This window comes from Sylvia atricapilla, chromosome 9, assembly GCF_009819655.1.
Source record: "Sylvia atricapilla isolate bSylAtr1 chromosome 9, bSylAtr1.pri, whole genome shotgun sequence".
NCBI classification, from domain to species: domain Eukaryota; kingdom Metazoa; phylum Chordata; class Aves; order Passeriformes; family Sylviidae; genus Sylvia; species Sylvia atricapilla.
The window spans coordinates 8,647,693-8,672,618 of NC_089148.1; the positions used below are offsets into that span (position 1 = coordinate 8,647,693).

At 47.6% G+C, this 24,926-nt stretch overlaps 1 protein-coding gene across 5 annotated transcripts in view; it reads left to right on the plus strand.

The window, feature by feature from the left end:
* RASAL2 (RAS protein activator like 2) overlaps positions 1-22,503 on the plus strand; it is a 161,364-nt gene extending 138,861 nt beyond the window's left edge. For 3 of the 5 annotated variants that reach the window (XM_066324721.1, XM_066324720.1, XM_066324716.1), the window contains exons 7-19: positions 94-192; positions 996-1,550; positions 3,306-3,450; positions 6,126-6,270; positions 7,525-7,761; positions 8,408-8,609; positions 10,894-11,093; positions 12,324-13,185; positions 16,527-16,661; positions 17,736-17,938; positions 18,367-18,454; positions 20,317-20,347; positions 22,252-22,503. In XM_066324721.1, the coding sequence (XP_066180818.1) occupies positions 94-192; positions 996-1,550; positions 3,306-3,450; positions 6,126-6,270; positions 7,525-7,761; positions 8,408-8,609; positions 10,894-11,093; positions 12,324-13,185; positions 16,527-16,661; positions 17,736-17,938; positions 18,367-18,454; positions 20,317-20,347; positions 22,252-22,382 (3,033 nt within the window). In that variant the 3' untranslated portion in view covers positions 22,383-22,503. The remainder of the gene's footprint in view (positions 1-93; positions 193-995; positions 1,551-3,305; positions 3,451-6,125; positions 6,271-7,524; positions 7,762-8,407; positions 8,610-10,893; positions 11,094-12,323; positions 13,186-16,526; positions 16,662-17,735; positions 17,939-18,366; positions 18,455-20,316; positions 20,348-22,251) is intronic. The other 2 variants (XM_066324718.1, XM_066324719.1) reach the window with 2 other exon arrangements.
* Positions 22,504-24,926: the final 2,423 nt, after the last annotated feature.

The window sequence follows — 24,926 nt, forward strand, 5'->3', positions numbered from 1 at the left end:
CTCAAGCACTCTTTATCTTCCTCCTCGCTTTTTGCAGCCTCTTCCATGTGTCCTAGGCTTGCCTGAACTCAGCCTGTCATTTATTCATTCCAGGTAACCTACTCCAAGGGCAGTAAATGCTTCAGTTGCTCCTCTGCAGCAGAGAGGGACTGGTGGATGGAAAACATACGCAGACTATCGCAGCCAATGAAGGTAATAGAAACTGCGAAAATAAGATTAGTGGGGGAATGGAGGTGGGATGATTGGATTTTAGTCCAGTGTACCAGGGCTTGCCACAGATGCATCTTCAATTAATTTAGTCTGGGGAGCCATCCGCTCATCCGTGTGTCAAAAGCTGCCCTGTGCTATTCCAGGGAGTGCAGTAGGTCAAACCTTTAATGAGTAAATACACACCAGCGTGCTTCCTGATCCCTGCCCCAGCGCCAGCTTGGGATGCAGACTGGATTTCTGAGGCCATGCACCCAGGAAAGATGGGGCACGGCTTCGTAAGGGTCATGTTTTAATCTAGGGGCAGAGATAGGGGTTGGGGGAAAACCCCCAAAAAAACAACATTAAACAAATTGGAGTTGGAGTGAAACGAGGAATCAAGTTATAGATCAGCTGGAAATGTCTGATAAGTCACTCTGTAGCTGCCATCCTACCTCCCAGGGACAGGCTAACAGTGCTCTGGGATTCCTCACCAGTCTGGCAGCTTTGGGCAGGCTCTCTTGTGCAGAGTGTTTTCTAAAGCATTTCAAATACAGCTTTTGAAGAAGAAAAATATTCTAGTCCCCAACACTCCTGACATACCAAAGACAGCCCTTTGCCTCTGTCTTAGAAAATATCCAGTTTTCTAGAGATTCCGATTCTCTCTGGAGCAGCCAATCTGATTCTGAATTCTGACTCTGTCCTTACCTCAGACAGAAAAGGCAGCCCTTTGCCACTGCTGCTTTAGGAAATGAAATATACAGCTTTTAAGGGTCTTGAATCAAAACTGGTCTCTTTCTTCTGCACAGGACAATTGCCGTCGAGCAGAAAACGTGCTTCGCCTCTGGATCATAGAGGCCAAGGACCTGACCCCCAAGAAGAAGTACTTCTGTGAGCTGTGCCTTGATGACACCCTCTTTGCCCGCACCACCAGCAAAGCAAAAGCAGATAACATCTTCTGGGGGGAGCACTTCGAGTTCTACAGCCTCCCACACATTCAGAGCATCACGGTTCACATCTACAAGGATGTAGAGAAGAAAAAGAAAAAGGACAAGAACAATTACGTCGGCCTGGTCAACATTCCCACGGCCAGCGTGACGGGTCGGCAGTTTGTGGAGAAATGGTACCCAGTCAGCACCCCCACAGCCAACAAAGGCAAATCAGGGGGGCCTTCCATTCGGATCAAATCCCGCTACCAGACCATCACCATCTTGCCCATGGAGCAGTACAAAGAATTTGGGGAGTATGTCACCAGCAACTATGGCCTGCTGTGCTCCGTGCTGGAACCTGTGATCAGCGTCAAGAACAAGGAGGAGATGGCCTCTGCCTTGGTGCACATTCTTCAGAGCACGGGGAGAGCCAAGGTAAGCACAGTTGGCTCCTGTTAGAGTGGCTCTGGCTATTGATAAGGGATTCCTGATGGAAATGGGGGGCCCGTGACAATAAGCAGCAGCAGCAGCAGTGTACAAAGTGTAAGCGGGAGGACTTTGTAACTTCATATTCTTCTGAAAATCAGCATGCTCATTTGAGTGTTCAGGAGCCTTCTAAAATCAGGATGTAGGTTAAGAGATAAGTGAACAAGAGGCTGGTAAACTGGAGAATTGTTTCTATAAATAAGGCTGTGATACAATGAGCAGCGAGTGCCGGTGCTGAGTCAGCTCTGAGTCAGCGGATCAATGCCACCATCGATCTATTCAGCCTTTGAACAGCCATTTGGGGGATCTATACCCAGTTAATGGTGATCCCACCCGCCCCAAGGATGCTCTTAGGACTTCTGGGTGCACTGATTTCTTCAAATGGCTTGTGGGAGAGTACCCTGCAGGTCGTGGGAAGTTCTGGGAAGCATTAGCACACATTGATCTATCTGGATGCTGCCTGCCAGATGCTGTGTGAGCAGTGCCACTCTGGAGGCTGCTTCGGGCACTGGGACCAGCTAGAGCACGTAAAGCACAAGTCAGAGGGATAAAGATGTGGAAGGATGGCTGTAAACAACATCCAAGGGACAGCCTCATGTAACTATTCCAGAGAAGGTCCTTTTCTTTGCTTCATGACAACATCTCGGGCTGGCTGATGCTCTGTGCTGGTGCATGTGACAGGAACATCCTCCTTACGTTATCTGATGAGAGAAGCTGGTAGCTAAGATTATGTTGAAACCCTGCTGGAAAACAGGCTCTGCAGTGCCAGCTGCAACAAGTTGATAAATTAGCGTTAAAACTTTGCATTCCTGGTGTGTGAATTTTTAAACCTCTGTTTACGGGAAGCTCAGGCTTTACCAGGTGGCTCAGGCTGCCATAAAGCTCCTAAGAGGGTATTTCCAGCTTCACTGCTTCTGCTGATGGGGATACAGCTGGATGTTCCTAGTTTGAGCCAGGTGAAAAGAATTCTCTTGGATTTTGTTGGAAAGAAACAGCAATCATGGACTGAAAACCAGGAATACTAAATGTCGTTGGCTCACATAAAGTTGCCACTTCAGGAAATAATTCAGGTAGAATTAGACCCTGTATGAAGAGATTATTCTCCTAATCAAGGTTGGCTGACAGTTTTTTCCTGGACAATTGAATACAGTTCAAGTTAAGCCATGTAGATAACCAGAAAGCTGAATGTTAACTTCTTTTTTCCCAAATCCTAAAGCACTTTTGTTTGTGAATTTAATTTATAAGCCATTCTTCTTACTAAAATATCATCAAGCTGTAATAACTTGTGTGTCGCTTCCAATTTGGATTTTTAAATCCATGTCTGTATGGAATATTCCTTATAAAGGTAAGGATAAATATAATAGCACAGTTTCTTTCAGCAGACAAAGCCTCTGATAAACAAACTGGAGAGAGGTTCTGTTCTGGAGCTAAACTGAAACACAAGCTTGGCTGTAAAGGGGTTTTTTTAGAGACTTTTTCTTCACCCTTTATAATTTGTGATCTGTATCATTCTGTAAGTGTAATAAACCCCAGAGGAGTTCTGGCTATTTCCTTGGCCCTTACGTCATGTAGCACCTGCGCTCCTTGTTTCAGGCTGAGAAATTATTTATTATCCTGAAATATCCTTCCTTCTTGGCTTCTGGGGTTAGCCTGGCAGGACTGAGCTGGTTAAAATCACCTTTGCCATTTGACCTTTTTCCTCAGGACTTCTTGACAGATTTGGTGATGGCTGAGGTAGATCGCTGTGCAGAACATGATGTCTTGATCTTCAGGGAGAACACACTCGCTACCAAAGCTATTGAGGAATACCTCAAGCTGGTAGGACAGAAGTACCTCCAGGATGCCCTGGGTAAGAAACTCCCTGTTTGCACAGCAAGGGCTGCCCCTGAGCTGTGTGTGCAGCATGGCTGCAGCTGGGAGGGTGGGATGGGGAGGAGCTGCCTCAGCACACAGCCCGAGTGTCTCATACACAGATATCACACTGTCCTGCTCTTGATGCCCTTCCTCCACGTGGAGAAGGGTGCTGTTTGAGGCCTGCAGGAGTAGCACCTAAGGCAAGGCAAGCTCGATTTGATGTAGCTGAGTCCCTCTTCAAGTTTGTATTACCATGTTCTGTTTTTCTGGGTGACTTTCTTTTGTGTCTCTAGTGTGATTAAGAGGTATAACACTGCGATTTCTTTGTGAGCAATGGTGCTTGTTTGATCTGATATAGAAACAGGCTTGAAAAAGGGGGTTGACACATAGTCCTTAGAGAGACAAGGCTGGGGAGTGAGGCTGCAAGGCTGCTGAGCATCCCAGGACAGGAGATCAAGATGCATCCTGTCTGAGAAGCCTCTTGCCTGTGTTTATCCCCAGTGCTCATTATTCCCTGGCTCATTAAAACTGCCTGGCCATCCTGTGATCTCCTACTCCGTTCTCCCCATGGAGTCTTCATGCCCACCGTTATGTGCCAGGGTGAACTCTGATAATTTTGTTATTGCCCCCACTCCACAAAAAGGTTCTGCTCTAGTCATAAGGCAGTGCCTGGGGAATTCCTGACCACACAAAGATAGCGTAAAGGACACCAAACCCAGGCTCCCTGTCCTCTGCAGAGACACTACAGTCGGGTTTTAGCAACTTTGCACAGTCTTCCTCATCCACAGTTGCACAATGAGCCACCCACCCCCTGTTGTTTCTGAGATGAAGAAAGCTTTGGAAATTGATACAAGAGAAACAAGATCAAGCCAAACCCAAGTCCCACACCACATCCTTTCACAAAAAAAAAAAAAAAAAAAAAAAAAAAAAAGCCAAGCAGCTTGCTTTCCCAGCAGTCTCGCTTGTCCTCAGCAATCCCAGATGCTGGCAAAGCATCAAGGAGATAGCTGGCTAAATTAGTGCTCCAAGGGTCAGTGTAGTCATCTCTGGGATTATATCCAGTTTGGCCATTTCTGAAGTGTAATGAGCCTGTTCTGGTAGTCTTATTCTCCTGGGTGGAAGCACTGAGTGTAAGTCCCAGTTGTAGGCTCTCACCTGGTTGGGAGAAACCAGCAGCCTGGTACTTTGTGCTGTGCCTCCCAGCAGGCTGAACATCAGCTGTGGGACCACTCCATTACAGCTGCTGCAAGCTCCTTAATGTGCAGTAATTGCATAAAATATTTTAACATTAATGACTCCTAATACATCATTTAGCACTGAGTGATAAGATGGTAAATCATAGGCAGGAGAGATGGAAAATGCCCCTAAGGCCATCCGGCTTGTCTATAGCGCAGGCAACTTTGCTCATGACAATATCCCCATCTAATTCTTTGTCAAGTTTTAAATGTCATTTTCCTCAGCTGCCCTGTTCTTTGAAAAGATTAATGACTCTGTGGTTGGTGTTAGCAATGTAACATGTCTGTAAGGGAATCTTATATCTGATTGTAGCAGGGTCTTGGGGGCCACAAAGAGTAAGTTTCAAATATGTTTGAGGATAAAAAATATTATCCAATATACAAGAGTTAAAACAGAACTGGCTCAACAAAATGATGCCAGCAGTTTTGCAAGTAAGAGATTTAGATGCCCTCAGAAATGTTTTGGACCTCATCACAAAAAAGAAAAAAAAAAAGAAAATGTGGTGCCTGTTTTGCTTGCAACAACACCAAGCTGAGATTTGGGAAGGGGCTGAGGGGTGTTTAAGAGGTTTTAAGAAAGCAAAGGCTAAAAACAAACCCCTTTTGCACAAACAAGCCTTGGGTTAGCTCAGAGCCAGCGAGATCATCTGAGGAGATGAACTCAAAAGACATTGAATCATTAAACCAATGAATAAAGGGTTTTTCCTAGTGAACACCCAACAGTTTAAAAATCACTTGGAATGCCTGCATATGGAGAAGAGAAACCACTGAGTAGTTCATTCCAGTCTGTCAGACAAAGCCACCTTCATGTGGCTTGTATGTGAGCAGTTTCTGTTGTGATGCCAAGGAGCTTGGAGGATGCACGCAGGCCATGAAAATGTTGTAAGGTGTTGATATAAGGGTTTGAGAAAATTAGCAGCATCTAGCCACTGCTTGGGTATTACTCTTAGTCAAGAGCAAGGTGACACTTCTTAAAATGAAAAAAAAAAAAAAAAGGAGGCAGGTTTAGAAATAATACAAATAAATATCATTGCCAGCACATTTCCTGGGGAAATTATGAAGACAAATCACACACGGCTTCATTCCTAAGACTGTGGATAATTTCATAATTAGTAACACCGTTTGAATATCAAGTCAAATCTTCCTCTTTAGGCCATGAGGGAAGTGCCTGCAGGGCTGCTAAGCAGAGTCATCCTGTTTTTGCACCCTGTGCTTGGGGACAGTGAGGGCACAGGAGGCTGAAGCATCAGAGCCCAGGCTGTGCTCTCTTGGGAAAGGACTGGGAGGAGTCATGTCCCCAACACCTGGTGTCTAGAGCACACACCTAGAGCAGGACAGGCAGTTGTCAGGCAAAGACATAAGCAGGATTTAGAGGTGTGTCAAGTAGGCTTTTCCTGTAACTACCCTGGTTCCTCATCCTCTTCCCTTTTTCCAGGGGAGTTTATCAAGGCTGTGTATGAGTCAGATGAAAACTGTGAAGCGGATCCCAGCAGGTGCTCACAAAGTGAATTAGCAGATCATCAGTGCAACCTGAAAATGTGTTGTGAGCTGGTCTTCTGCAAGATTATCAATTCTTACTGGTAAGGCATCTTCCTTCCCTCCCTTTGTCCCCTGTTTGCTCAGAGGGGCCCATTCCTCCTCTGATGCTGAGGGTGATGCCTTGGGAAGGCTGACCTGAAACAGAGACTGGACAGAGCTAGAGAATAAAGTAGGTAATAATTGAAGGACCTCTAGGATACACCTTGGGCAGGACAGGGCCTGACCACGGCTACACCCAAGGTGGATCCAAAATGGTCACAAAATGGCTGGCCAGTCACAAAGTCTTACATTTTAATAAGTTTTGGTCCGTTTGCATATTGGGGTTTAATTGTCCAATTACACCTTCAGCTTGTGAGGTCCCATCTTTCTTGTTCCTGCCTTCAGCGCACCACTGTTTGTGCTTTTGGGCCTGAAAGTTGTTGTTGGTCTTCAGCAATAACAGAAACTTAAGGCATCAAGGGAACAGCAGTGGGACAGGGAAGGAGCACAGCCCCATCCATCTTCTTGTCCCCTTTCCTCACTGCCTTCCTGCATGTGGCTCCAGATTGCAGGGGGAACCTGTGCCCAGACTGAGGGGGCCCAGCCCACAAACCACAGCTGTGGGGGCTTCTGCCCAAATCCTCTGCCAAGGGAACACATGCTGAGTGTGCCTGGATAAGGAGGGCATAAAGTGAGAAGATAACGGCTTAGCTTGGACTTGGCATAAAAAGCTGCAAGTTTTGATGTGTACAGAAGACTTTTAGACCCTTCAGATGTGTGGAATTGAACAGGAAATCAGGGAGGAAGCAGTGGCGGAGAGTTTTCTATTAATCTCTGCTTCTGAGTAGCAGTGGAAGAAGAGGGGCCTTTGTGCTTTGGCATGAAGCAAAGGCACAGTATTGAGAGGTTAACAAGCAAGGTAAAACTGTCAGATATGGAGATGAGCTCAGTTTGGCTCGGTTTGTTTTCAGTATTCTAACACCCTGTTTGCTCCAGGGTAGCAATGGATAAGTAGTTCTTAGCTTGCAAATCAGCGTGTCTGGAAATGGCTTCACCTAACACATATGAACAAGGGGTGCTTTAAAGACTGCTTAAGTGCCACCAGATTAAATGGGGATCTATGAATAGATGCCTAATGACATTACATAGCCTAGAGAGAAAGAGAAAAAAAAAAAAAAGAAAAAGGGGGAGGTAAAAAAAGAGCTGATGTTTTCTCACAGATAAGTATTTCGGGTGACTGATCACCAGTTCAACTTTTTGCAGCTCGCTGCCAGTGCAGTTTTATTTTGTTTTTTTTGTTTTGTTTTCCTTTGCAGCGTGTTCCCTCGTGAGCTGAAGGAGGTGTTTGCATCTTGGAAGCAGCAGTGCCTGAACAGGGGCAAGCAGGACATCAGTGAACGCCTGATCAGTGCCTCTCTGTTCCTCCGCTTCCTCTGCCCTGCCATCATGTCCCCCAGCCTCTTCAACCTCATGCAGGAGTACCCTGACGACCAGACCTCCCGCACGCTCACCCTCATCGCTAAAGTCATCCAGAACCTCGCCAACTTTGCCAAGTAGGTGGTGCCAGGGCAACTGAAACCTGCAGCCTGCCTGATTCCTGCTTGTGCTCACAGGCAGCTGATTCTCTGGCAACTGGAGCCAGCTTTAGGAAAGGGGGAATCTTCTCATTTAGATGTGAACACTCGAGGTACCTCAGATAAATTCTCCTTACACGCAGATTGGAGTTGTTTGGAATTCTGTGCAGGGGACACAGCATAAAACCAAGAAGAGTCACGCACTATCATGTTCGTGAATGTGCTGTTCCAAAGGGAAGGAAGCCTCATGATACCACCAAGGATCATGAAAACCAGAATTCTCAGCTGAATGATACAAAGGGCATGGCGCCTCTCCTGCATGAGGAGAGAGAAAGATTATTCTGTGGGAGGGAGGGGGGTGAGATGTGATTTGTAATATAAACAGTGAGGTAGTAGTATTTAAGTAAGTACAACAAAGCAGTGAATCTCTTAAGTTGTCCGTGTGTTTTTTTTCCTCAAAGACTTCAGAATCTTCAGATTTTGCATTTTTTTTAAATACTCCAAGTCTTTAACACTTTATTTTAAAATAAAGTGTTTAAGTAAATGTCTGTAAGCACTTGTACTCTGTATATTGTGTGGAGGTTATTGACTGGGTTTCCCCCTACCTCCCTTTCCTCCCTTTCAGGTTTGGTATTAAGGAAGAGTACATGGCCTTCATGAATGAATTTTTGGAACATGAGTGGGGAGGAATGCAGCGTTTTCTGAGGGAGCTCTCTAACCCAGATACCATCTCCAACATGCCTGGATATGATGGCTACATCGACCTGGGCAAAGAGCTCTCCGTGCTGCATTCCCTCCTCTGGGAGGTTGTGTCCCAACTTGATAAGGTAAAGCTGTTTGCAGGCCCAGGAGGGCCAATCAGGGGATGGTACCATAGCAACAATAAACACTAGGGAGTATCAAGGGAAGTCAAGAGCTTTGGAGGGGAATGTTTGATCGTTTCACAACTGCTCCCTCCAAGATTTTGGATCAGGGCCTGCAGCAAGGCATGTGAGGTTGGTTGGGCTTCAGCAGCAATGCAGACACTTTGCAGAGCCTTTAGGAAGGTCAGGTGCTGAAGGCATTGCTTAAAAGTAGACCTGAAATTCCCTGGGCAGCCGGTCCTTTCTCACAAATGAGGCATTTGGACAGAAAAAGGCCTTGTTGCTGTGCCCTTGTGGTGCTAAGGGAGGTGCTTTGCTGCACACCAGGCAGGAATGAGTTGGCCCTGCAGAACTGTTCTCATCAACAAGCCCATCCAAAGCCTGCTGAGATGCTCTCATTTCCGTAGTCTTGGATTTTGGCATACGAGGAATGCCGTGCATAGAGCTGGATCCGCTCCGAGTGCCGTCCTACAGCAGAGCAAGATGCTTTCTGCTGTGCCCTGTGCTGTGCTCATGTACAGTGCCCAGCTTCTGACCCCAGCAGACAGCACCAGCAATGAGCACTGCTTCCATTTAGCTACAGAAGGAGGAAAAGGCAGAGCTTTGCTCTTCCTTAGCTGTGTGGGTTTGCAGGAACCAAAATCATTAAAATCTTGGTAGAAAGGTAATTGATAAGGCCCAGAAAAGGTCGACTGTGAGTCTTTCTTTTTTTTATTTTTCCCCCAAGTGCTTGGAACTGTTCCATACTTCAGTTTTTAGAGGTCCATTCTTTTGTCCATGTTCCATGTATATTATTCTTTCTTTTGAAACTGGAGAAGTAAGGTGAATAGCAATGCACTCAATTTTTATTGCATCAGGGTTTGCCAAAGTAGTTATTGGTTGTGTATCTATTTTTCATGTACATTATTTAGAAGAGAAAACAAAAATCTGAGCTTGTTGTATCAGAGTGAATTGAAATGCCCTTGACTCAAAAAGACAGTCTGTATATTAATCTTAGTTTGATAATAAGGTATGATCTTGTTTTGCAATTTACCTCATACATGTGCACAGCACACACTCCAAATGTATGGATCTGCATGGCCCCTTCTGTAGGTTGGATGTATGGATCTATCCTAGCAGGCTCTTGGGAGCTGGTACAGTGGTTTCCTAAAAAGAGAATTAAGGGGCAAAGTTATATGCGTTATGGTTTAACTGTAGGGAATGACTGGGAAATAATGAGAGCAGCCACCTTGGAGATTTTAATAGCCACAGTGCTGTATGAAAGTGTCTGTAAAGAGACCTTTCTCTGGAGCCAAGCTGACTGAATACCTGCTTATGGGGAAAACAAGGGTATCTTTGAGAAGAACATTGGTTTTGTCGCAGAATTTTAATTTTTTAAAAAATCTGCAGCTCCTTCACCTTCCTGCAGTCCCAGGAGCCTGGAGCTGCCCCGTAGCTGATCTCCCAGCAGTGGCCCAAAGGGGTGAGAAGCCAGGGCCCGGAGGAGTAGCCTTCCTTGCTGAAGGCCAGCTGCTCTTACCCTCAGCCTGGCCAGCACTGAGCTAACCTGTAACTGCAGCCACACATTTCATCCCGTGCTGATGGGCTGATATTGGGATGAGGATCACTGATGCTCTCATGCAGTTATTTTTCATGTTTGGGTAGGGAAGAATGGCTTAATTAATTGTTGATAACGGTGCGAAAGGAGATGGCGTCCATGTAGGATACCGAAAAATGAAAGGCTTATGAAATGAAAACCTTCCCTTTCCCCATCACCCTCAATCCCTGCGATCCTCTCATGATCCCCCTCATCTGTTGGCATGCATTTCCTCTACCACATGACACCCTTTGCCTGGAAAGTTCCCCCCACCAGCTGAATCTGTAGCCTTTGAATGCCCTTCAATGAGCAGATGCCATAGTTTTCACTTTGACCTCACCCACCCGGGACTCAGTGTGCTTTGCATGATAGTTTTGCATTGGAATGGCAGTAGTTTTGTTTTATTGAGCATGATTTTTATTTTTGGGGGTCAATCCTAATTTCTTTTCTATTTCCTTTTCTTTCCTCAATGTCTGCTGCACCCCGTTTCGTCTCCTCCATCCATCTCGTCGCCGTCGTTGCGCTGCTCCATAACACTGCATTACGATCCCGGCACACTCGCACACAACCACCCACCCTCCTTCCTTCCACTCCATCCCTCCGCCTCTGTGCATCGTTACCAAAAACAAAACCAAAAACCTGGCGGATGTCGTGGTGCTTGTATCCAATTAGGGTGAAAATTCCTTCCTACAGGCAACCGTGGCAAAACTGGGACCTCTCCCTCGTATCCTTGCGGATATCACAAAATCCATGGCCAGCCCCACACCCACGCAGCAGCAGCTGAAGCGTTTCATGGAGCACAGCTCCAGCCCAAACGTCGCTGGAAGTCTCTCCTCGGGACTTCAGAAGATAACTGAGGACCCCACCGACGGGTACGTCCCAGCCAGGGCTCCAGGGCACCTGTGGGGTTCTTAAAGCTGTGAAGAGTTGGAGTGAGATGATCTTGGAGGTCTCCTTCCAGCCCAAACCATTCTGTGGTTCCAAGGGTTGAGGGCTTCACCACCTGAGCTGGCTGCGCAGCTCCGCTGTGCAATGGGGAGCTCAGGCCTCTCTCACAGGGAATAAACTCACCATCCCAACAAGAGGTGCACAGGGTGCACCTGGAGCTTTGGACTACCCAGAACTCAATCACCTCTCTGGGAGTCAATGCCTTGAGCTGATAAAAAAGCAGTTCTGTGATTTACTGCCAGCCTGAGTGCACGGTCAGCCATCGTGTTTCCTTCTGGCCGTCAGGCTGCTAATGGGAAAACTGAGCTGTAGGGGAAACTTATTACCTGTGGAACAGCAGAAACAGCCCTCCTGTGTCTGGTGCAGCATTTCTCACACTGTAACAGCTGTTAATCTGCAGCTGTGACATGGCAGAGCTGCCAAAGCGCTCAGCTGCTGCAGGCCCAGAGCACTACCTGTGGTGTCAGGTACAAGGGCCAGTTTTGTCATGTGCAATTCTCTGCCCTCTGAGCTAACATCCAGCTCTGAAGGAGCCTTCACACAACTCCTCCTGAATTTTAAGGCCTCCATAATACACAGAGTCATAGAATCATTAAGGTTGGAAAAACCCTAGGAGAATCAAGTCCAACCATTAGCCCAGCACTGCCAAGGCCACCACTAAACTGTGTCCTCATCTGAACACCTTCCAAGGATGGTGGCTCCACCACTTCCTTGGCCAGCTGAGCCACTGTTGACAATCCTTTGGGTGAAGAAATTTTTCTGGGTACCCAATTTAAACCATCCCTGGCACAGCTTGAGGCGATTTCCTTTTGTCCCATCTCTTGTTATGCGGTGGCAAAGGGTTAAATGGTATCTGAAGTCTTGATAAAGACAGAAGTGACTAAGGGGGAAGGATTTAGTGGGAATGGTTTCGATTTCACCTGTGGAAAAAAATAAAGATGAAGGACTTCTTGAATCAAACACAGTTCTCTAAGATAAGTGGTAATTAAGGAAGAGTGTGTTCTGACTTGCACACAAAAAGCTCATAAAAGGAAGTCTGGCTCCTTGAAGCTTTCAGTGGGGGGAGGTTAAGTGAGGTAGAAAGACTTCTCTGGGACGGATCTCTCGGGGTCTTGGCTGCTCAAAAATTAACCAAATTCCTTTTCACTCCACAGTGACGTAAACAAGATGAAGTCTCCAACCCAGGAAAATGTAGATGGACATTTTAGGGGCAAGACCTTACTGCTGGTTCAGCAGGCATCCACCCAGAGCATGACTTGCTCGGATAAGGATGAGAAGGTAAGTGTCTTGCCCAACGGACGTAGCATCTCCCTCATGGACCTGCAGGACCCTCACACAGCCCACAGCGACGCCGCTTCCATGATGCACGACGTGCCTTTGCGCCTGGCGGGCAGCCAGCTCTCCGTCACCCAGGTGGCCAACATCAAACAGCTGTGGGACACCCAGAGCACCCCCCAGAGCGCTCCCCAGGTCCGGAGGCCGCTGCACCCGGCGTGGAACCAGCAGGGCAGCCTCCGGCCTCTGTCGTTCCAAAACCCCGTTTACCAGCTCAACAACCCCAGCCCCCCCATGGCCAAGGCCTCGGTGGACTCCAGCCCAGAGAACCTGAGCACCGCCAGCTCCCGGAGCCGCAGCAACAGCGAGGACTTCAAGCCCAGCGGGCGCAGCAACAGCAGCCTGGAGGACTCCGCCAAGCGCAGCTCGCAGAGCGAGGACTCGGCGCGGCGCCCCGCGGGCACGGACAAGCACGTGCCCGTGGTGCTGCCCCGCCAGAACAGCAGCAGCCAGGCGCAGATCCGCAAGATGGACCAGGCCGTGCTGGGCACCAGGGCCAAAACGCTGCACAGCCTGACCCACAGCCCTTCCCTGCGCAGCACGGGCAGCCTGTCCGGGGCCTCGGGGGCCGCGGGCGTCGAGCCCGTGCAGAACGGGAACCGCTCCCGGCACCAGTCCTCCTCCTCCAGGGAAAGCCCCGTCCCCAAGGTGCGGGCGATTCAGCGGCAGCAAACGCAGCAGGTAAGGAAATCCTGCCTCCAGGCCTCGGCTTTGCCCTTCAGCCCACTGCTCCTTGCCCTCCAAAGCTTTCTTCACCATGGAGTGGTGCTGAATCGAGAGTAGCAGCACTTGTGCCAGGGTAAGGAATAGTCGTGCTTGTCACCCTCACAAGCTTGGCAAGCACCTTATCTGTGCCACTGGGATGCTTTCGTACTAAATTTTTTTAAAAAAAGACTGTTTTCCATTTGCTAAGGTAGCAGCAAACCTGCTGAAAGAAACAAAACTGGAAAATTTCTCTGAATACAAAGACAAAAAAAAACAAAACCAGGAGCAGCTTTGTTCCAAATGGTAGTTCAGATCGCCACGTGAGACTGTGTTTGCCCTGTGGTGTTAATTTAAAAGCAGTGCTACCTCGAAACAGGGAAATGAACAAAGATAAAACATCACAGAATAAGTGCTGCCAAAATAACAAATAAGCACAGTTGTCTAAAGTGTGGAGAAATCCATATTTCACCATGATGAAGCAGCCTCTTGCTGGGCCTCAAATAAGAGCTGCTTTTTCATTAATCTTCCCAAACAATGAATAATGCAAATTTTTTTCTGGAAAGGAGTGCTTATACCTACCAATTCCTAATGCACATTATCAGTTCTTCATAGGCAACTATGAATCAAGGTTTTCCTGTCAAAAAGCTAACGTTCCTTTATCTTCTTTTGTAAAAAAACAGCAATAATCCTGTTGTGATTTGCTGTGTAAGAAAATACTTTCCTAAATTAGTTTAAAGAGGAAGTGAGTATTTCAGTGGTACAGTGAAGGTAGAAAACATGATCTGCAGGTCACAGCTTTTTGCAGTTTTGGGCTGTGAGGAACAACCTCTGCTCTGCCCAAGGTTTTCTTGATATTCCCTGACAGTGCAGCTTTCTCGTCAGACTCCTCAATGTTACAGGAAAACCTGGGTGATGCCTGGGAACCCAGCAGCAATCTGGGCTTCAAAACTACTTTGACACCTCACGTTCACTGAAGTACAAGACCAGAAACACTGAATCACAAACCAAAGCTTAGTGTGCCAAGTTAGCAATACCCAAAGAAGTAATTGTTTATTGTTCGAGGTGTGCATGTGTTTGTGTCCTCCTGCAGTGTGTGTTGTACACTGGGGCACAGGTACATGACTAGGTGGAGGATGTTTATGGAATACAACCAGGCCCTGTGTTGTTCTGGTAGCACATTTTAGGCTAGCAACAAGGATAAATGTGGGGGGGATGTGCATCCACTTGTTTTCCTACTGTACTTTTCATGCTAATTGTTTGCACTGGATTCATTAGAGTACTTGCTCCTGCTTTATTTCAGATAAATCAATTTGTTCTCTCCTTCCCCACACCCATTAACAATGTCTTGAATGGTGCCAAATCGAGTGGCCAACATTTTTTTCAAGGCAAATTCCATTGCATCCTTTTAATTGCAAATCTTGTTGTGGAATTCTGTTCTTGTTTGAAAAAGAGAAAAGAGAAAAGAGAAGTTGGGCATGTTCTTTCTGGGCATGTTCTTTCTAGGCATGTTTTGTGGGCGTTATAATTATTAGACTCTGTTCTCTACAAGTCCCATTTGTCTCTGAATATAGAGCTGAGCCCTTTGTTTGCTGGGAGAGGTCACTTTTTGCCTTCCATTTCCATTTAGGAGGTAGGTGGGAACAGAAATGTCAGTGTGTTCTCTGGAAGAGAGGCAAAGAGGGGAATTAATACATGACCCTAGCAGACTAATTCTTTTTTTGCCCTTTATGAGAGAATAACTTGTAAGCCATTAGCATGTGTGACTTGCCATCCACTTGGTCTTTGACAGCTTTCAGAATTTGGCTGCTGGAAATATTCTGTCCTACACTTGGAAGGTTCTTTGGCCAGCTTTGCTGCTGCTCAGCAGTCTGGTGCAGGGCTGGGGATGTACTTCATAGTCACCTTTCTGCTGTCTGAGTCCCCTGTAGCTCCTGTGGGTGGTGACAGTGTTCATCCATCCTGTTCCTGATTTCTCCAGTGATTCACAGCCACACACGGTCCATGGTCTCCCTTGCTCTGGCTGCCTGACAGCAAATGCCCTCAAAAAAATCTGAATTAAAGAGCTTTGTCAGGCTGCCACACTACACCTAAAGGGCTATTAGCTTTCTTGCTGTCAAGGCTTCCTCCTAGGGAAAAGGCCTTTGCCTAAATCCAAGGATTTTTGCCTAATTTCTATGTCTTTTCTTTGCCTTTACATTTCTGCTGAGGCCTCTTCCTATGCTGGAGTGTCCATGGCTGGCTGCTCAGGACAACTGAGCTGTGGGAGCAGATCCTGCACCTGCCAGCCCTGTCTTCCCACGCAGGAGAAACACAGAAGGAGGGTGACATGATCCCTGACTCCTAAAGAAGCTGTTCCTTCCCCATGGAGAGCTTCTGGCTGAGCCTGAGATTTCAGAAGCTCCAGGCAGGGAGCACAGTGCACTTGGGTGCACCGCTGGGCCAGGCAGGGAGCTGAAGAGCTGCCTGGGCACAAAAAGAAGCTGCAGTTGGGGAGAAGTTGATCTTTTGCATTTCTCAAAAACATAGGACAATGTTGCTCTTTCAGGAGTAATTATGCTAATTCCTGTACTCATAAACTTGTCTTTGTCCATGAAAATTGCTTGGAATTTATCGCAAGCCATGTTTTCCCCAGCCAGGCAGAGAGTTTCTTGTCTCCTTTCTTGGCTCCCTTTTTGAGTTCTCTTGAAGAAGAGAGAGAGAGCCTCCAAAGAGCTTGGACATTTCTCCCAGTCAGCACAGCTGGCCCTCTGGTAGGGTGGCTACGCTGCAATGGACCATCCAAACCTGGTAGGCACTGCCGTGATAATGTCCCACCTCCTCACCACATTCAGATCCTGGATCCAGGCTGTGCAGTCCCATGCTCCACTGGAGCCTGGCTGAGGAAGCCGCTCCCAAGCTCAGCTCCTCAGCACTCCAGGGAAACCAACCTGTCTCACTGGAGCATGCTGAGAGCAGAGCTTTGTCACTGTTTTCTCTACGCAAGTCATGGCAGGGTGAGGAAGTCTTGCTGACAGTGTGGCAAAGGGAAGAGGTGGGTGTGAACAGGACTGGGAAACAAGAACTTTTTCAGAGAGGAGCTCACTTAGGGAAGAAGAAAATTTCCAGAGTGTGTTTGGTTTAGAAGGATTCAGATGGGTGCTGTAGGTCTATAATCAAGGGAGGATGGAGTATCCCTCCAGGAGACATTTTGGGGATCCTTTGAGGCTGCCAGCTCCTTGAGTATCCTTTCTCCTGCAGCTGAAGTGGCTTTCAGAGCTGGTTTGTGTGCTAGAATGCTGTTTGTGTCAGGGGAATGCTGACAGGTGTCTGTGCCCCAGGTGCAGTCACCAGTGGACTCGGCCACGCTGTCCCCAGTGGAGAGGACGGCGGCATGGGTGTTCAACAACGGGCAGTATGAGGACACCAAGAAGGACACGGCTCAGAACCTGGATGAAATCAAGCACGCTGAGAAGGTAGATTTGATTCTCTGCAGCCAGCTCTAGGGGTGCCACTGAGTGCTGTGCACCCCACAGCAAGTTCAGAGGGACTTTCGGGCCCTGCTGTCACAGTGTCACACATTCTCACACAGGTTATGCTGGTTATAGTGATCACTAACTCCGTAAATAAAGTAAATCAGGATTGTTAACCTGACTGAGCATAGCTTAGGGACATGTACAGAGACTGTGCAGGGCTGTAGCTCAGCTTTTGTCAGTAGCAGCAGTCACATTTTGTGTCAGGCTTCTCCTGAGGCAAATGCTTGTCACCCAGGTACTGCACAGAAATCTCCATGATCTCGTTTTGAAATGGTATGTTTTTTCAGGGGTAAATCTCAATTTTCCAAATGCAGTTACAGCCATTTGTTGCTGTGGGGATGGAGTTGCTGTGTAAGAGGTTTGGTATCTTGAGAAGGCAGGGAGTGAGGAGGAGAACATTTGGTAGAAACATAAGATTGTTAGGAAAGGTGAATGAACCCAAAACAAAGGAATATATTGAGATTCATGTCACTATTGCAGAAATGATTGCCCACAGAGACAAGAAGAACAAAAGCTCAGCCAAGTAACCTGACAGGCTCTGGTTTGCAGTGACTGGCTTGCTCTGACCTGCCCTGATTGATTAGGTCCTGAAGAGTGAGTTATTTGGGTCCCAGCAGGTCTGGGTTTGTAAGTTTGGGCAGCCCAGACCACTTCTACAGTTGAGCACTGTTAGCAGCATCTGCCTGAGAACTGCTGGAGTCTGGAGTAAGGCAGGATGTGACCAGTCAGGGCTGAGGAGCCATGTCAGAGCCCTCTGACAGCTTGAATTGTGCTGCAGAGTGATAACCCACAGCGTAGGAGCAGCTTGATGCCCAGTGGGAGCCTATGTGCTCATTCTCTACGGTCACCCCTATGTTTGCTTCCCTCTTCCTTTACTTCAATCAGCTGATTTTTCATTAGGAAAAAAAAAAAAAACCAACTCTCCCCTAAAGTGCAGCAGAGCTTTACCACAATCTGATCTCTCCTCTTTTCTCCTTTGCCCCTGATCCCCTCCTGCCTCCCTGGCCCCCTCAGTACGAGCAGGAGATCGCCAAGCTGAAGGAGCGGCTGCGGGTGTCCAGCCGCCGGCTGGAGGAGTACGAGCGGCGGCTGCTGGTGCAGGAGCAGCAGATGCAGAAGCTGCTCACAGACTACAAGTCTCGGCTGGAAGACAGCGAGGACAGGCTGCGCAGGCAGCAGGAGGAGAAGGACAGCCAGATGAAAAGCATCATCAGCAGGTGAGGCTTTGGGAGGCTCGGGGTTGGGTGGGACAAGCTGCTCCCCTGTGCCACTCCGTCCTCACAGCTGGAGAAGTGAGGATGCAGGTGGGGAAACTTGCCCGAGATTGTCAGGAAAGGAAAAGAAAATATTGAGGAATTTTTAACTTAGGTCTCTGTTGTGCTTACTATGGGTATTTTGTTGTTGTTTGGAATCTGTACATGAGATTAGTTATTCAGAGCAGTGGCATTTTTGGTAATGTTTGTTCTGAAAATAAAGTTGGGCAACTGGGAGTGTCAGATGGAGAGATAAGCTTTCCTGAGAGCAGCAGAGTTCTTCTCTTGGTGAGCCAGGAGAAGCAGAGAAATCAAACCAACAGGCCAGAATACCTGAAACACTTGGGAATAATATTAAACTGTCCTAATCTGTCCCTCTCTCTTCTCATCAGACTCATGGCTGTTGAAGAGGAGCTGAAAAAGGATCACGCTGAGATGCAAGCAGTCATTGATGCAAAGCAGAAAATCATTGATGCACAGGTAGGTAAAGAGCTCAGGATCTCCCAGAACCCATGTGTAGAATCTGTTACTGGTGCCTCTCTCCTGCCCCAGCACTGTTCTGTATCTTCCAAGCTGTATCAGCCTGCAGTGTCAGACATGTCACTTATTGCCTCTGGGAGATAACTGGGGGCTTTAATTAATACTGTCTGACCTGGGCTTTGAGGCAGCCTGGCAACAAATCCCAGGGCTGATCCCATCTCCAAAACCTTTGCTACTTTGTGAGATCCCAAGGGAGTAAAGGAATAGCAGTACATTGTGTAGATGTTGTTCCAAGTGTGGGCCTGGGACCTCTGGGAAAGCTGTGCCTCACCCCAGCATAGTTTAGCTGCCATGTGCATGCATCTCAGCTGTGCCAGCAACAGCATGGCTTTGGACAGTGGAGTCCAGAAAGGAGAATGCTGCAACAGAGTATTGTGCTGGGAATGTCCCGTGTGGCATTTCACCCCAGCAGTGCTGGGGAAATGCCCATTTCCCACAAACCTGCAGCTCCCACCTCGGCCACCCGGGCAGCTGTGGGGAGGGGAACCCAGCGGGAAGTGCATGTGGGTGTATCCTGTGGGGTCATTCCAGCTTCTCCTCTGTGTCTGTGCTGATCCCACAACAGAACCTGGGACTGGTTTGTATCTGCCTGCCGTGTTACGTTTGTGGTATTTGCATTTGGAGGGTCTCTTTCCTGCTTCTGGGCTTTTCAGTAGCTTCAACTGGAAACCTTCTTTATGAATTTTTTCAGGAATAACCTAAGTTATTCCCTACGCAAAGAGTGGTGGTGGGAGTCTCGGCTGAACATGGTTAAACATGGCATTGCAGTATTAGAAATAATTGAACCGATGTGGAACTGTAGGGGAAATATAAAGCAGCAAAGGGCTGCATTTTTTTTGGATATAGGCACAGTCAGGGCATCTCGCTGTTACAGATGTGGAATGGCAGCTCATCCAGGCAGCAGCCTGGATTCTGAAATGGGTGGATGCATTTTTCATCTGCCTCAAGAAGGTGGAAGGGGCACTGAGCAAACGTGCAAAGTGATTTTCAGGGGGGAGGGATTGTACTGAGGAAGAAACTTGCCCGTTACCTGTGCGTGCCAGGAGTCTCTCAGCCTTGGTGTTGGTTATGGGCTAGCAAAGCAGACCATGGGCCACTGTGACCCTAGTGTCACCAGCTGGCAGAGGGGACCACTGCTGACTTGTGAGACCTTCAGACCCTCAGGGCTGGAAGGGTGTAGTCCTTGATCACACTTCTCCAAGTGATGCAGCCTTTTTCACCTGTGGTGGAAACTGGTGAAAAAACAGGAGCAAAACAGCAGCATGAATGATTTTTTCTTGGGCAAGCAAGGTCAAACCTCAACTGCGTCACTGTCAGGCAGTGCATGGGGGAAGTGCAGTTGTCACTGTCCTTCCTCGAGTACCTGAGCAGAGGAGGAAACTGATGAAAGATTCAGAACAGACTCACCAAGGGAGCCCAGGAGTCTGCTGGGTTCTGTAGCAATCCACTGAAGTCGTGCTTGGAAGATTTTATTTAGTCTGATTCCTTCAGTGGCTAGAAAAGAAAAGGTCTTTTTTTGTGTGAGATTCATCAAGTGGGGCTGGAACCTGACTGAAGAGTTAAAGGCTGCCAGGAGCAGCAGCGACCTGGGATCCTGTGCTTAGGGACACTGGCCCAGGATGGTTTGAGGGGTGCAGTGCAGCTCCCAGCACTGCCCCAGGCACACAGACACCAGCTGTTCTCCTGGCTCTGGAGCCTGAGCAGGGATAGGTCTGGCCAGACTGTCCTCGGAGCGGCGCAGCTGCAAAGAGAACTGGCCCGGTTGCTATTGCAAGTGACATCTCCGCTGTGTTAAATTACAGGTCATAAATGGGGATGAGATAATTCCAACAGGCAAGTAAACCCAATCAGTTCTCTAGCTGAGCAGAACCCAGTCCTGGCCCAGCACACTGACCTCCTATCCATTCCAGCTCCTCCTGCTCCCTGTGCCCTGAGTGTGTGAGAGACGTGCCTGGTGGTTCCAGTTTTCCCTTCAGTGAGAAGATCCCTCTACTCACCAAGCTCGTGCTTTTAAGATTGGTTTTCCAAGTGTGGATTTCCACCTGTTTTGGAGACTGGCTCAGTGAGTGCTCAGCAGTGTCTGAAAACACCCAGCCTTTCATTCTCAACTCTTTGGAAAGATTTTTTAGAAATTTTTCAGGAAAAGTTTCAGGAGGAAAATTTGCTTTTTAAATTGTTCCAGGTGAAATGCAGTCAGAGGAGAAGGAGCTTTGCCTGGCTGAGCAGCACATTCCTGCAGAGGCAGTTGTGTTCTGCAGGGTTCAATTCAGCATGGGAGGAAAGCTCTGAAACTCCTTGGCTCCATGTTCTCCCTGCTCCCATCAGCTGGATTAGGGTGAGGGCTAAGGCAGGCCTTGTGCCTCATGCCTCCTCTTCCTCCTCCTCCTCTGTTGGCTTTACACAGAGCTCGGTGTCTTCGGGGCTGTAACAGAAGCAGGATTTAAATTCTGCTTTGTTTTTGCACCTGAGCACTCCCCCCTGTGGGGGAGCCCGCTGAGAAAAGCAGCCATTGCTGATTAGTGCTGTAGCACAACTGATGTGCTGGGATCCCAGTCCCAAGGGGCTGTGGTAGCACATGAGTCTCCTGAGCAGTGTGTCTGAACTGGTCCTTCATGTTTATGCCTCCTGTGCATCATTTTTCCCTCCATTTTGTTTCTCAATGGGCTGGACTGGGAAGAGTTCCCACATGCAACTTTTGGTTGAGCAAATAAGACATTTTCCCTTCTCAAGGAACAAAAGCCAATCAGCTGGTGGCATGGAGAGCACACCTACCTTCCTGCTGTCTCTAGCACTGCTTTCTGCAGCTGCATTATTATTTTTTGGGTGGGGAAAGATGGAAATTGTCATCTCTGATTATGCCAACAACTCCTTGGCTTGCCCATCCAGTGCTGAATCCCACTGTTAGCAGGCTGGGTCTGGCGATGGATCATGTCCATTTAGCAGCACACATCCCTGAGCTGTGTGCTCCCAGTGGAGGCTGGCACTTTCTGGTTCTGTGCAGGGACAATCAACCAGGCACGTGGATTCAAGAAGCCCAGGAGCCCCCCGAGCTGGAATGGGTCTAGGAGCAGTGTGTTCCATGTTTGTTCTTTGTGTTCTGTCGATGGCATCTCCCCTCCACCCACGGTGCTCTCTCTCCCCCTCACCTCCAGTAACCCTTGGCGTTAGCTTTGGCTGCTGCTTCTCTGTGTTGCTGTTGCACCGTCACCGCAGGCTGCCATTATCTGCTTTTTATTATTATTATTATTATTATTTATTTCTTTATTTATGTCTTTATTTCAAGCATCCCATGAGTTTACTCTGAGCACACTCCATCCAAAACACAGAGATAAATGGTCGGCAGATACCACTCGCACTTCTCTCTGCCAGATGAAACCAAACCCCCGCCACTTTTATTTTCTGCTGCCTGTTTCTGTTTTTCTAATGTAGTTCTAAAATCTAATCTCGAAATTGGCTACCATTGTTATTAACACTGACACCTTCCCACTCCCCTGTGGCAAAACCCTGCCTGACTGGGTAGAGCCTCCCTGCCTGGATCAGTTTCCCGCTGTAACTCGGATTCATCGTGCAAAAAAGTCCCGGAGGGCCGGCGGGCCGCAGAGGAGCCTGTGGCACAGGAAAACAGAAAGAGGCAGACAGCCCATGTCGCCAGGGAATGCTGGCCCAGCTGCCTCTGCCCAGAGCCCAGCCAGGGCTGGGTGTGCAGCAGCTCTGACACTGTCGGGGTGTCTTTGCAGGAGAAGAGGATCGTGTTCCTGGACTCGGCGAACACGCGCCTGATGAGCGCCTTGACGCAGGTAAAGGAGCGCTACACCATGCACGTCCGGAATGGCAACCCTCCCAAGCTTTCCATCACGGAGAATGGTGAATTTAAGAACAGCAGTTTCTAATTCTGCAGGTGCTGCCAACCACCTCCGTGGAAGAGCAAGACGGAGCAGAGCCAAGACCCCTCACCGTCACTGATTGTTGCACATAGTTCTTCTGTACAAGGAAAAATTGTATTGTTTGAAGATTGTATTGTTTGAAGATTGTTCTAAAATTGTTTTAGAATTGTATTTTTAAATTGTATTTTAAATTGTTTTAAGATAGTATTGTACATTCAATAAAATTGAAAAAGCAACTCTGGAGGGTGGGCTTTAATTCCCCACTCAGGGCCAGGAGAACCAGGCTCCCCAGAATAAGTCCTTGTGGATCACTGTGTAAATAGAGGGAGCTCTTGGGTTGTGTACAGAAAATGCCAATGTAATATACCAAAAGGAAGTGAATACTGTAGATTTTTTAATTATTGCTATTTTTTTTATTATTATTATTATGTTGTTGTTGTTGTTGTTATTGTTATTGTTGTTGTTGTTTTTCTCTTGTTGAAAGCACTGCAGTCCTGGGAGGAGGAAGAGGGGAGTGTGTGTGCGTGTGTGTTGTGGGTGAGAGAGGTGAGCAGCGGGTGACCCGAGACAGCAGCTGGCTGATAAAAGGACATGAATGGAGTGAAATGAATTCCATAGGAAAACTCAGCAGCTGGGCTTTTTCCCCTCTCCCCCAGCTGGTCTTTAGCTGAATGCAAACTTGATAGCAAACGTTTTAGCAAGAGAACTGGCTCTTGCTGTGTCCCATATCTACTTTGGATAGGATTCTGCGATAAAACAGTCTTTCTGAAGGAGGTACACAGTGGGAACAGCAAGCTGGGTTCCTGGAATTTGCACAGTCAGGCTTCCTGTTAGACAGAGGGAATCTGCAGGATTCTGTGGTAGGATTCTTTCTTTTTTTTACCCCAGTTCTAATGCAGTTTTATATTTTCTGTTTGGAGGACTTACAGACCTGTAAATATGTTTTTTAACGATTTCTAGCCAATCCCCACTGTACGCCCCCTGCAGGGGCACCCTGAATTCCCTCTCTGCTCTCCATCAGGAACAGACAGGTTAATCCTCTCGGGAAAGGGCTAAACAAAGGGTGCCCATGCCCAGCACAGGAAATTCCATATGCAAAAGTCCCTTTTTCTAGAGGATTTCTGTATTTTAATGCTTGCTTATTTTCACTATTTCAGCCACTTGCTTAGCCAGTGTAGTTCCAATGAAAGGTGGTTTCTGCACCTTTGTTGAAAGATCTTCCATTTCTGCTGAAATTTTCATTTCTCTGGATACTTTAAAGGGATTTTTTTTTTTCTTTTTTTTGAATTCTGTTCACAGCAGTTTTTTTCAGGAGTTTTGACTAAGCTTTCTTCTCCAGTTCCTTTCAGTTGTGTTTCATAGAAGCATGATTGCAGACTGTGTATGAATGGGATATCACTCCAAAGTGACCTTCTCCTGGGAGATAGTGACATTCACAACCTGTAACAGATGAACTGTAAATGGCTTGGTATTGTCAATTCTCATGATTTCATCAAGTGCCACAATATTTAATCTGAGAGAGAGTTTGGGATTTTTTAAATCCCAGATTCTGGAGTCAAGTGTGAATTTTTACTTCCATCTTTTGCTGTGCATTTCTAACCCTCAGACTCTCACCATAAATAAAATTATTGCAGCATTGATTGAAACTGTTAATTACAGAAACATACTGATAACAGCGAGTGTGATTAACCATTCACACATGCTGTGGAAATTGGAAAAGTTTGCTTCAATTTGAGACAAAACCTTGAGAGATGCCTCAGTGTGGGGTTGTCTCATGAAAAATACAAGAGTGTCTAAGCCAATTCCCTGCACATGAATTATTGGCAATACCAAGACCCACACCTGGTGTCTGTTGCCAAGTTTGCCTGGTTTTTGGGAATTAATTAATCCCAGCTCAGTGGCTGATGCAGGAGGTGGCAGGACAGTGTGTGTGCTCTGGTGTCACCATGCTCAAGCTACCATCACCACCTATGTGTGTTTTGTGCATCAGTGCAGAGACCCCTGTGCTGTAGGATGTGTGTGTCACACACCAATCCTAGCCAGGCCTTCTGGGGCACAGCAGTGAGCTGGGATTTGGGATTAATGCTCGGCTCTTTGGGATCAAAGCTGCTCCGGCTGCTCGGCCAAGACTCGGTGCTGCCACACCTGGGGTTGTGCTCTGCGTTGGCTCAGCAGTGGTTGCTTTTCCATACTTTCCAAATCGTCTTCCAGCTCTAAATCCTTGCTGACCTTTGATATTTTATTCCTCAAACTGTGCCTTTGAGTTCCTCTTTTCTCCCTTCAGGCATCGCAGCCGTAGCAGCTTCTCCGGTTTGTGTTAAGCTGTCATGTGAGGACCTCTCTTACACAAACCCTTTTCGTGGGCTATTTCTGTGGGGTCTGCATGTCCCTGTAGCCATGTACTGTATTTGCACAGCTGTAGCATGGGGGAACATGCTCCCATTCCTTTTGGGATGGGCATGGGAACTGCTCCCTTGTGGCATCGTGCAGGTGACGTGGGTGTGCTGTGACTGAGGTGTGAGTGAGCG